Below are 12350 nucleotides of genomic sequence, written 5' to 3' on the forward strand. Positions count from 1 at the left end.
CAGACATGAAGAGAAATAGGGAACAGAGTAACAGATGTGCTGCATCTTGTTTTTGAAAGAAGAGTGTATGTTAACTAAAATGAAAATGTGCATATAGCTGGAGAAGTCAGGGGTGCAGAATTTTACAAAAAGGAACTATATGATTTTATCAAGTGGAAAACATGGATATACAGGGCTGTACATGTTGTTCTGGCTGGATTTGTAGTCTTTATTACCAACAAGAGCTACTGGCAACTCTTTTATGTATTGCAACTATATCGGATATCAAAATTCATATGTTTATTCACCCAATTTTGAACAAGTTACCTTGAATGTTTGCAAATGTACACCATGAGGACTACATGCCGATAAGCAGGGCTTTGCCATTTTGCAGCAGTTTGCAGAAAGTGCTGTGACCTGAGCTATTTTCCTTTCAAGGAATGACAGCTGCTGTGCACTCTGTCATATAGTACCTCAATGGGACAAGCACACTGCTGGCCTCTTGTCGCTCAGCTTCAGGTAGCAGGACTTCTGCAGACAGTTTTCTGTTGCAGCTGAAATCATGTGGACAGACTATTCTTGTTTACAAAGATAACTCTTGCCAGAGGTGCACCAATCTCCGTGCAAGCTTTTTTTTTTTTTTTTTTTTTTCCCAGAAAACTGCTTTGTCACCAAGAAGCTACTTCCCCTGAGTTTCTTTCTTCAAGTGTGTATAGTCTGCAGTTTCTGAAGCTCATGCAGATGTACAGAGCCAGCCTTCAACAACCTCCATCAGGCACTGACAGCACCAGTATGGAGAATAATGAGGGTGCAAATGCCAACAAACTGTTAAATACCCACTTGGGCATCCTGCACAGAGCTCCATGCCCAGCTCTCCCCAGCGTGGCTGCTGGGAGCTGCTTGGTGTAGCTTGAATCTGTCTGCATGAGTTGCAATCACTGCAAGGTAGATGAATCCTTCAGATCTCCCATCTAGCTGCCTGGTTCTTTTATCTATTTCAGCCATGGGCTTACAGCTCTGGGAAATCTCTAGTGCAAATTGCCTGTCTATGACCAGATGGGCCCCAAAGGTAAGTCAAATGTTAAACGTAAACACTTTGTGAAGCTGCTCCATCCATCAGAAAAGGCACAGCTGTCCACAAAGTGCATTACCCACTTGGCCTGACTGATATTACTTAACAGGATAGTTTCTTCTGAATGCTCATGTATTTATCACCCATAGTACAGACCAAATTACCACTTTCTACCATAAAAGTAATTGCTTTGCACCCTCAATTTATTTTGGAAACATCTTATTTTGTCTCTGCACCCTTTGGGCAGAACTTTAATTTTATGTCATTAAAACATTACAGTTGAAGATGTTAAATTCTGCCATTATACAACACATTGAGTTTTTTGTTTTGTTTTGTTTTGTTTTTTTTCCTGATGTTGATGGTGATGAAGCTTAAAGCTAAGACGAATTCTGGCTATTTTTGTTATCACCCAGAATGTCATTAGCTTAATAACATGCAGGCCTTTAAGTCATTACCATTTTTTCCTATAAATTAAAACAAACCATGTAACACTGCTCTCCTCTCTTTTTGCTAATGGCATAAACATAATGTAAAAGTCTTTTTAGAAATATTTTTTTTTCTTCAAAAGGCAGTTTTTAAAATGAGAAAGGTACAGATTGTTGTGTAAAATTTGCATGATTAGGAAAATGCATTAAGTACATTGTACCCTGATAAAAATCTGCTAAGCTTCAGTTCCAGAGGTGAAGCTCACATGGTAGTTTACTCTCAAACCTAAGCAAAGAGGAAATAAGCACGCACTATTTTTATCATGTAGTGACAAAGGATACTTTCTTGGATGACAAAAAGAAAAAGAAAAAGAAGCAACCAACCAACTGAAAAACAAAACAGCTGTCTTCTCTGCGAGTAATTTTAGCAGCCAAATTCCTTACATATGAGCATTCATTAACCTATGTAAATACACAGCACTGTAGTAATCAAAAGCATACAGCAGGTGGTAATTCAGCATGATAAATCTACAGACAAGTACAGCTTGCTCTTTTTCTTTCTTTTTCTCACCTTTTCACCATCCTTTTACATACTGTATACTTCTAAATGTTTACTCACTGCCAATACTCAGAAACAGCTGTGGTCCTGGGTACTCACACAAGCTTTAACAGCCACAGCAAGCTCTTATTGATGACTCGGTGGGAGTTGATCTGCAGCAAGTCCTCCAGACCTGATTAAGGAAACAACTGCCCAGCTGTCTGATCATTGCTTCATAATTCATTGTTCTTGAGGATTTTTCCACAAATGAAAACTGTTGTGACTCTCACACTTAATTTATAGTTCTCCTCTGTTAAGCTACTGTATAGTGCTGACATGCATGGGGCAAAGCCCTAGCAGCAGAGGAAGAATTGAGAAGGTAAGTGGAGGTTCCTCTTTGATGCAGTCAATGTTGGTTTCTCTCTAGGTCCATTCTTCCAAAAAAAAAACCACTGTGAAGTCACAAGGTTTCCCTTCAAGGGAAGCCTTGCTTATCATGGGCTACAGGACATTCAGCCCTGTGACAGAGGACATCACCACCACCAAGGGGAAGGAGTTCTGGGACACCTAGACAGCCCCTCACCAGCACTCCTTGACAGTCTGGCCACATCTTTTCCTCTTGGAGGCCAGCAGCAGCCTAGGGATTCCTCCTTGAGAAAGGGATGCTCCTGATCCAGGGGTGCTAATCAGAAACAGAAGCCAGTACAAGCCTGGAGACTGGCACCATTTGGGTGAAGAGGGGAAGAAGAGATGGGTGACAGTGTTTAGTGTTCAGAGCTGCTTGTTGTGAGGACTTCACATTGTAAGAGTAGCTGAGGAGACTGCAGGTGGGATTGCTTATATCCATAGTTTTATTTTCTTGTCTATATGGGAAGTACTTTAGTGTCATTTGCATATTTCAGTATTTTCCCTGACCATTTCCAAGAGATGCATGCATACTTTGTATATGGACTAATGCTGTTAAGTATTTCCCCAGCATCTAAACCCAAAAGGGGCCAACGGGACATAGTTTATGGGGTAAGTGTCAAAGTCCTCAGGCATGTGCACTGCATGCCAGGGGTACAGACTGGAGGTTGTTTGGTGCTAAATCAAGAACAAGCTTTGGCCCTAATCTTCTAATAGCATCTTCATTATGGTGTAAGTAGTTAATACCCCCTGTGACCACAGACCACTGCCCCAAACAGACCACCTAAGCCAGCATTCAGTGACTTCCAGGACAACAAAATCTGTCTCACAACCCTGGCTATACGGACCCAGAATCTTCCTCCTAAACACCGTGGCATCCATAGCTAAATGACTACTAGCAGCAAAAATGCATCAGTGCTACCTGTACATCCCAGTGCCTGCTTTGGAGTATGCCTTTTGGGAAGAAATTGCTCCCTGGTGGTTTCTGGGCCCCAAAGCTCCATCAGCACAGTGTGGGGAAGAGAAGATCACAAGAGGGAATTAAGTGCTCTTGTCTTCTTGTATCAGTGGGATACTAGCTCAGGCTTTCCTGGAATCCAGAAGGCCAGAAGAAGGATGGATCTCTGGCCAGGAATACCAGGAAGCCACAGACACCAAGGGCTGTGTTGGCCCTGTCCCCAGGTGAAGGTGCCAGCCCTGCAGCCCCACCAGCCCTGCCAGGAGCTGGCACCTGCAGGGACATTGGCAGCAGCAAAGCAAAGAGCTCATGCCAGACTAGTGCCTGCCTTGTCCCCCTGTGGGAGATGTTGTTTGGCAGAAGCTTTTTGTGAAGAGGGAGGAGATGATGTCCTTTTTAGAAGGCAGGTTGCCTCTTTTTCTTTTCATCTGAGGGACAGTTTAAAATGTGGTGGATATTAGGCTTGACTGTGAATGACAAAGTGGGGCAGGTCCCATTTTGAGTTCTGGTTTGTGTAGAGTCTGATGCTTTGTTACGTTTCTGTACTTATTCCAAGGAAAATGAGCTGCTGAATGATTTTGTCCGACATGCTGAGGATCAAATGTTCTGGCACGAGCTTGTGCCAGCGATGTGAGAGGTGATGAGTCTCCAGAAGCTGTTTTCTGCTCACAAGGTGCCAAAACAAATGAGGCCCTTTGATACAAGCTGTTGTTGGGTTCATGAGCTTTGTACAGCATAGACAAATTAAACACAAAGCTGGTGGCAAAAGCGCTTGTGGTATAGCTGTGAATACCCTTCTTATAAACCTTTTAATTTTCAAATATGGATGAATGTTATCCTTACAGAAAAGGGCCACAGGGACAGTCCTTGAAACAAGTGCCCTCAGTTTACCCACAGAATAGATGTACACGGACAATTGCAAGCAACACACACTTTCCTTAACCCCCAAATCAGTAGCCTATAACTAGGTCTGGAATTGTATGTGAAATTCAATCTTCAAGTCCATTAATCTTAGGGCTGAGTGTACTGACTGTCTGCAAGTCAGCAAGCTGGGGCCCAGTGCTTTCAGATATATGGATAATGGTCCTTCCAGAGCAGGGCTGAGACCAGCTATTTTTGTACAACACAGGCTGCCAAACAGCTCTTGATTTCCAATCCTGCATGGAAGGTCTCCCAATATCTCTGCTATTATTAGAAGCAACCCACAAAATTGCAAAGGTAGTAGATGAGCTGAATGCAGAATCCTGCACTGGTAGATCTAGGGGGCACTCAGTGAAATTAGTAGGGGATCAATTTGAAACAGATAAAGAAAGTACTTCTTTAGCATTCAGTAGTGAGCTTTGGGAACTTGTGGCCATGTGGTGTTGAAGCAGCTGACAGTATTAGAAGGTTCAGAAGCACTTAGGCAGATCCAGGGAAAACAGGTCAGTTAAAAGGAGTAGGCTGGGACATGAGATGCATTATTTTTCATTCCTGGCTCTTATCCTTGCTCTAAGTCTACTGGTGCCCCCTGGCATAGGCGGTCCCATTACATAGCTGGGTACAAATCTCCCAAGCCAAGAACTCCCTCCTCACTGCCTGCTCTGCTAACACATAAAGTGCAACCTTATATTACAGACATCCAAATTACAATGCAAAATTCTAAAGGAACCAAATGAACAAATCTTATAGGTATAGAAACAGATATAGATAGAAAAATAGATAGGTATAGAAAAAGATGGAGGTAGCGAAACCTAAATGCTAATGAAAAACACTGTACAAATTGGGAACACAAACACATCCCATCTGCAGTTCTAGAGAAAAGTAAGGATAAGTCATGCATAGTACAGCAGTTATGGCAATTTCAAGCTTTCTTATGTTTTGGAGGCTGAAAAGTAAAACTTCCACTGCTCTTTGCATTTTCTCTTCTCCAGCAACTTAGGAAGTAAGCCAGTATGTTAACTTTTACATATAGAACAAAATGAAACAGATAATTGTTTTTAAGCAATAGCCTCAAGGCCACCCAACAATAGTGTTTCTAAAGCAGTCATACCTTTGTTTTCCAACTTGAGCTCCTCTGCTAGCAAGCTGTCTTGTCTGTTGCCAAGCACAAATGCCAGAAATGAGAGGATCAGGGCATCCAAGATTCCAATAATAGCCAGGATATAAGCCCAGCGGACTGAACAAGCCCCCAGCGTGTACTTGTCTGTCTTTTCACCACACATCCGTTTTACCTCATCTGAATCCCAGCCATCAGGAAAAATCATACAACCCAGGACGAGACAGGCAGCTTGGAGAAAAAAGAAAAGGAGAACAATGGGATAATGAGACCAAACTTTCATTTTGACGAGAACCTACACAGTTATCATTAAAGCAACACGCCTTTTCATCCTGAGCTTCAAAGCTAGTTTACTTAAAAACAAATCACACAGTAATGTGCTGTGATTAACTATTAAACATAAAAACCTAAGACACAACATCAACTTGGGACCTTGTTTATTTATTTTTTAAATGTTACATCATTAATCCCTAGACAGTTTTGTACCAGTACAATCACATTTTCACAGTGAGACTGATTTCTTTATTGTAATATGAAGGGATCCTCCAAAATAAAAGGGAAAAATTATTATTAAGGTGGATATTCAAAGGAAACATTGGACTACCATCAAATGGTTGGGCAAACAAACCAGAAAAAAAAAAAAAAAAAAAAAAAGCCTATCTCTTGTTTCTGATCATCTAATTGCTTGCAACACACATAGGTAATAGTAAGTTTTTTTTTGTTTTGTTTTGTTTTGTTTTTTTCTTTCTATGTAAGTTGGCAGTACCACTTTAACTGAAATATGTTTTATGCATAAGGTTTGTACTCCTCAAAAACACAAGTTATGACATTGGTCTGCAAGGAAAAATAAGCTGTCAACATTGCTGCGAACTTCTGATCTGGTTTACCTGAGGAATCAATGCATGACATCTTGAACACGAAAAAGTCCTGATCCTTTTAACACCAATAAAAAATATGGAAAGCCTCTACCCTCATGGAAAGCTAGCTGACATGGACTGCCAGCCACTCCTGGTGGGGTCAGCTGTGCTGTGGTAGGAAAAGAGGCAAAGGATGGGTGTTCGGGTGCTCATTCATCAGCCTCGGTGACCACTAAAAGAGGTCCATAACACATTGACCTTAACACAGGGCAGAGCAGATGGGTACTTGCAGCAAATTCCCTAACAGAGCAATGTGTTTTGAATAATGCTCTGATATGCCCCCCTTCCTTGGAATATCCAGAGTTGGAAGGGACCCAAAAGGATCATAGAGCCCAACTCCCTTAGCATGGTTGATGAGATTCAGTGGATCCTAAACAATCATAGAATCATTAAGGTTGGAAAAGACCTTCAAGATAATCTGGTCCAACCATCACCCTACTACCAATCTACCGATGTCACCTACTAAACCATTTATAACTCTTAACATTATACTGGTACATATATCGCGCATGCACACACACACACATTTGTGCACACAGAACATACTTGCTAATTGAAAAGAACACATTGTGCAGCTTTCAGCCTTTTAAATATTTGCTGAACTGTCCCTCAGTCTGAAAACCATAGATTACACATGAGTAGCTTGTGGAACCAATGGCTGCTGTATGTTTGGGAACTGCAACAAGTTCTTGTCTTTTCTGGACGAGCATAACCACTGGCATTTTACACCCACCCTTTAATGCCCACAAAGAAAAATACACCTGCGCTGAATCAATCTGATGAAATAATGTAACATAGAATCACAGCATGGCTGAGGCTGGCAGGGCGCTCTGGAGGCCAGCTGCTCCTGCCCAAGCAGGGACACCCAGAGCAGGCTGCCCGGGACCATGTCCAGGTGGCTTCTCAAGGTCTCCAAGGAGGAGACCCCACAGCCTCTCTGGGCAGCCTGTGCTCAGTCACCTGCACAGATGTGAAAACAGGACTCAAGAATGATATTTTCCTTTATATAGCTACCCCATTGCTGCAGAAAAAGCCTCAAAAACATGTCTGTGCAAAGCATCTGATGTAGACCTGCACCTAGTATACTTGATAAATTCCTCCTGAGCAGTTCATTTGTGTGAAAATGTAACACCTTATAATACTTTCAAGGACAATTAAGCATAGAAACAAGGACAATTAGATAAGGACTGATTTACTCAGCATATGCAGGTTAGACAAACTGTAAGTTGGCTTCTGCCTTGCCTGAACTCATTCATTAATGCAATTTCAAAAGACCTTCCAAAGCTTTTTGAGACAAACTGTTTAATTTTCTTTCTTGAACTGGTCTAACAAACTTCCAAAAGGATGATTTCTTGCAGTCAACACATAAGCATTGCCCTGAGTTGTGAGGTACTTCTTTGAAATGATGCATAAGAAAGGCCAAGAGAGCTGGGGATGTTCAGCCTGGAGAAGGCATCCTTGAGACCTCATTGCAGCTTTTCAGTACTTAAAAGGGGCTTATAAATTAGATGGAGAGCAACTTTTTGCTCAGGCAGATAATGATAGAACAAGAGGGAATGGTTTTAAACTAAAAGGGGAAATTTAGATTAGATGTTAGGAGGAAATTCTTCACTGTTAGGTGAGTAGTGAGGCCCTGGCACAGGTTGCCCAGAGAAGCTGTGGATGCCCCATCCCTGGAGGTGTCCAAGGCCAGGCTGGATGGGGCTTTGGGCAACCTGGGCTGGTGGGAGGTGTCCCTGCCCATGGCAGGGGGGTGGAAATGTGTGGGCTTTAAGGTCCCTTTAACACCCAAGCCATTCTATGATGATTGTGATAAAACGTTCATACTTCTGGTGTTCTTAAAAATGTCCACATTTACCCAGGTGACTGTGACAAATGTTTGCTATAAAGTAGCAACTACCCAAACTAGTTTATTTTATTAATCATCCTCAAAATGTGATGAAGCTTAGTGCTCAGTTAATGATCAATAGACGAGGGACTTTTTTCTGTTAATTGCATAAGAATAATTAAGAATTACTGTCATCTCTGTGTTTTTCTTTTATTACATACCCCGTTAGACATATGTTCCCAATACCTCTTAAAAATAATTAAACTTTGTTCTTTTCCATCCAGGCAATCAAGAATATAGGCCCCAATGTCAGGAATTCAGTACACAGCTTTCCATCTGAGTTCTTCAGATTTCCGATTAACTCGTCTTTCCTGAATTTGGTACCTGGACTTGTAGATGTACTCCCTGAACTTCCTGGAGTTATTCAGTTGGCTACAGCTGGACTTCTCTTGGTAATAGGGTACAAAGTCCAACCATTATGGTGGTTAGACTGGTTCCCTTTGCATGAAGGCAGACATCAAAGAGAGGATATTATTATCTCCTCTGCCTATACAGATGCTTTCTGCTAGATAGCTGCTTGGTCAAAACTTCAGACACAGGAATCATACCTCACCTGGAAAGGTTAACAAAGTAGGATTAGTCAACCTCAAGTCTTCAGTTGCTGAGGGAACATTTTGCTCTGAATGCCTGTAAGAATACATACTTGCTCAATAGTATGAAACAGGTAATGATTCATTTATCAGCTACAAGGCTGAAAAGACAGGTATAAAATCCACCTACAGATCTACTTTGTATTGCAAGAAATTTTTTACATTTTAATCCTTCTAAAGAGGATTAGAAGATTTTCTCTAGAAGGAAATTACTTTTAGTTTTCTAAAAATTTGAAAAATGGAAACCACTTTAAGTTACAATTGCAGTGAAACAGCTAACAGATGATTTTATAACACAGACATGGGTCCCGTATCTTTGTCTAAACTTCCACTGTCTCTAATGGCCATGTGACTGAAATAGAAACATGAAAAATATGAGAGGATACACTGCTACACTTACACTTCATCCACTTCTAATAAATTCAGAAACTTTCAGATTTGGAAAGCTCACCTATTGAATGAAAAGACTTAAATCATTGGTTCTTACAGACAATTTGATTCAAGTAAGGAAAAAGTTAAACAGTTAAATTTATGTTTGTTGAAGACAGCCTTCTGTGTGCGAGCTGAATGCACTGAATTGGCATCAACTTCCTGAACCTGCCGACAGACTGCTCCAATAGCTCTGTAGCTAATCAGAGCTTGTATAAGAAGCAGCCAGGGAAAATTGATAACAGAGACTGATTAGTGTCACTGACACTGTTCAGAGCTATTTGGGCAATTGTAAGACTTACGAGAATGATATCAACATTGTTTTCCTGTTGTTTGCCCAAGAAAGCTATTTGCAGGAATAGTGCCTTTGTAGTGATGACCCTGGACTTCGTCCAGTCCCTTCTCTAATTTTCTTACAAGATGTGGGCTAACAATTTTTTTCACCTACATATTGGAGGTGGGTGAAACTTTTCAAGTTTTTAAAAAATATTTCCTATATTCTACTTAAACCTGTCTGATATCCATTTACTTCTCTCTGTAAAACCTTTTTTCCCATATGAACAGGAGTTGCAACATGGTTTTCCTTTAGGGCTCTGAGTGACGAGAGAAATCATTCATTTTAAGAGGGTGAATCCAAGATTTTGCCTCCTGGGATGTAAAGATGCAGATATGACACTTTCAGAGATTGGAAACAGACCCTAAAATGGGTCTGACACTGACATGGTACATGTCAGCTGGCACTGACATGCTTGTGACTCTGACCAAGCTAATATTATCACAGCCTGTGCTCTGTGGATTATCTCAAATGGTAATTAGCAAGCAAGTGGTTCACGATCCTATGTTTGTGCCAAAGATGGTGACATTAATATTACATTATTGCATGGAATGAGGTTATGTTTATAAAAAGGCTGACTGTTATACAGGAAACCAGTGCTAAGAGATTCCTGCTGGCAGACTCCTCTCTCATCTTCATTCTTTTCCTGATAACATACCTGATTTGCTTGTATGTAGAGTATGATGATGGTAGATTTCCTGATAAAAGAATAAAAAAAAATGGAACAGGAATTACATTGACCGACTATCTTCTTTCCATACCCACCTATGCAATAGCCTCCATGGTTCCAAAAACACAGAGAATCTTCCTTTTCAGGTTTATTATAAATGGTATTTACAAAAACAATTGCTCATTAAACTTCAATAAATTGAACATGTATAATGTGGACTTTTGGTCCAGGAGACCAAACTAATTCTAATCTGAAGTAAAACCTTAGAACCACATAAAACAAAGCTTCAGCATTAATTGTTTTAATCCATTGATTCCTTCATTTTGCATCATCTTACTTGCTAATGTAGATAAGCCTGAATGTCTCACAGGATTAAGATCGTTTGCAGACAATGTTAAAGGTAAAAAAAAAGATTTAAATCCCTGTGATAATATATAAGACAACACAAATTATGGCCACCTAACTTATTAAGACACTGACTTTTTGATGACAAATCTGATAGGAAGATCAAGCAATATGTATATTATCCACACGAATTTGAATATATAGAAGAAGGAAAAAAGAACACCAAATATTAAGTGACTGGACAGCAAAGAGAAAGAAAATGATGCTGTGGAAAGCAGTAGTGAAGTAGACGCTACAGTCAAGGCGAGAAGACTCACCATAACCTAGCTGGGTTGACAAAGAGATCACTGGCTTTTTTGATGCCCACTGAATGCACTTATACAACAAAATGGAAGAATTTGATCAGCGGTTGCAAGATGTGACACTGGATAACTGAAATATGGTTGACCAACAGCCATTCCCAAAGACAGGCACTAAGAGAATGAGTTGTTCAGAAAGGTGGAAAAAATGGAGTAATGTTATATGTGGAGAATGTGTTAAACTGTGAATATGTAAAAAGGAATGGCAAAGAAACAGTGTGATCTACTTCAGTTACGATCACATAGAGGATGAACTGTAAGAGAAATTTTACTGTACTAAGGGGGGCTGTTTCAGACCTTAAGTATTGGATTCATGTATGGATAGAGATTTCTTTGGTATTAGAGAGACAGAAATTCTGTGAGGGGTGGTATCATCATGGGAGCATTTAACTTCCAAGTTCTGATCATTAGCCATGATAATTAAGCTTTGAGATTAATGCAGATCTATGAATAATTTAGTTAGTACAACAGCTATCTTAGCTTAAGCATAAAGATAATATAAGAATATCTCAGGTTTTTATGAGTGTATGGCAGGTGACTCACAAGGAGTATCCCAATGACTCCACGTGAAAGACCACGATTCTGGTGTTCCAACCACAGACACATATAATTCAAATTTATAATAACTTGTCCAGAAAATAAATGGAAACTGGAGACTATTAACGGATAAGGGCCTAGTCACCATGTAGGCAAAAATTCCCCAGAAATGTCATGACAACGGATTGCTAACAGCTATAGCAGAGGTAGATGACTAACTGATGAAGAATGGTTAAACTGAAGTTATATAAGAGAAATTATAAAAATATTTCTTTACTGTGAAGTGGTTATGGGATACAGATACCACCAGGTATATAATACAGGTACCACCATATCTGGTGGTATACCTAGAAGGTTAGAAGCCCATAGGAAGGAACACGTCAAAAGTTACATTTATGCTGTGTCACCCTCTGTGGTGTGCACTGGCCCTGAGATCTAGATTTTTTTTCTGATTTTTTCCATTTAAAGTGTCTAAAATAACACGAAGACTGTGTCATAGCCTGCCAGAGTTTTTCTAACATGTCTTTATGACACAGGAGGTATGTATTATGAGCTCAGGTTGTCCACTGAAGGTTCACACCTAGAGATATCATGGGAATGAAAAAGGTTCTTTGCGAATCTGTGTGATCAGAGGCGGTCATAGCCTGGCAGTCAGCTATCATTAAGCCAGGTTTGCTGATGATGTGGGGACATCCAAAAGCCCCATTTCTTGCATGCTAGTCTCCTAAAAAATAAAAGTGTATCTAATAGAGGAACCAGTTGTTTGCATTGATTCTTTCTTTTTCCCTACTTTTTTGATTTATTATTATTATTATTTTTTTTGTTAGATCTCAGATGTCATACACTTTTGGTTTGGCTTTACTTGG

At 40.3% G+C, this 12350-nt stretch overlaps 1 protein-coding gene across 1 annotated transcript in view; it reads right to left on the reverse strand.

Annotated features, from left to right (window-relative positions):
* Nucleotides 1–12350, reverse strand: part of LHFPL3 (LHFPL tetraspan subfamily member 3) — a gene marked incomplete at its 5' end in the record, with an annotated part of 247388 nt that overhangs the window by 73837 nt on the left and 161201 nt on the right. The window contains one exon of the mRNA XM_082781761.1: nt 5410–5646. Coding sequence (XP_082637887.1) covers nt 5410–5646 — 237 coding nt within the window. The remainder of the gene's footprint in view (nt 1–5409; nt 5647–12350) is intronic.

Source organism: Aythya marila (genome assembly GCF_965140915.1).
Source record: "Aythya marila genome assembly, chromosome: 1".
NCBI classification, from domain to species: domain Eukaryota; kingdom Metazoa; phylum Chordata; class Aves; order Anseriformes; family Anatidae; genus Aythya; species Aythya marila.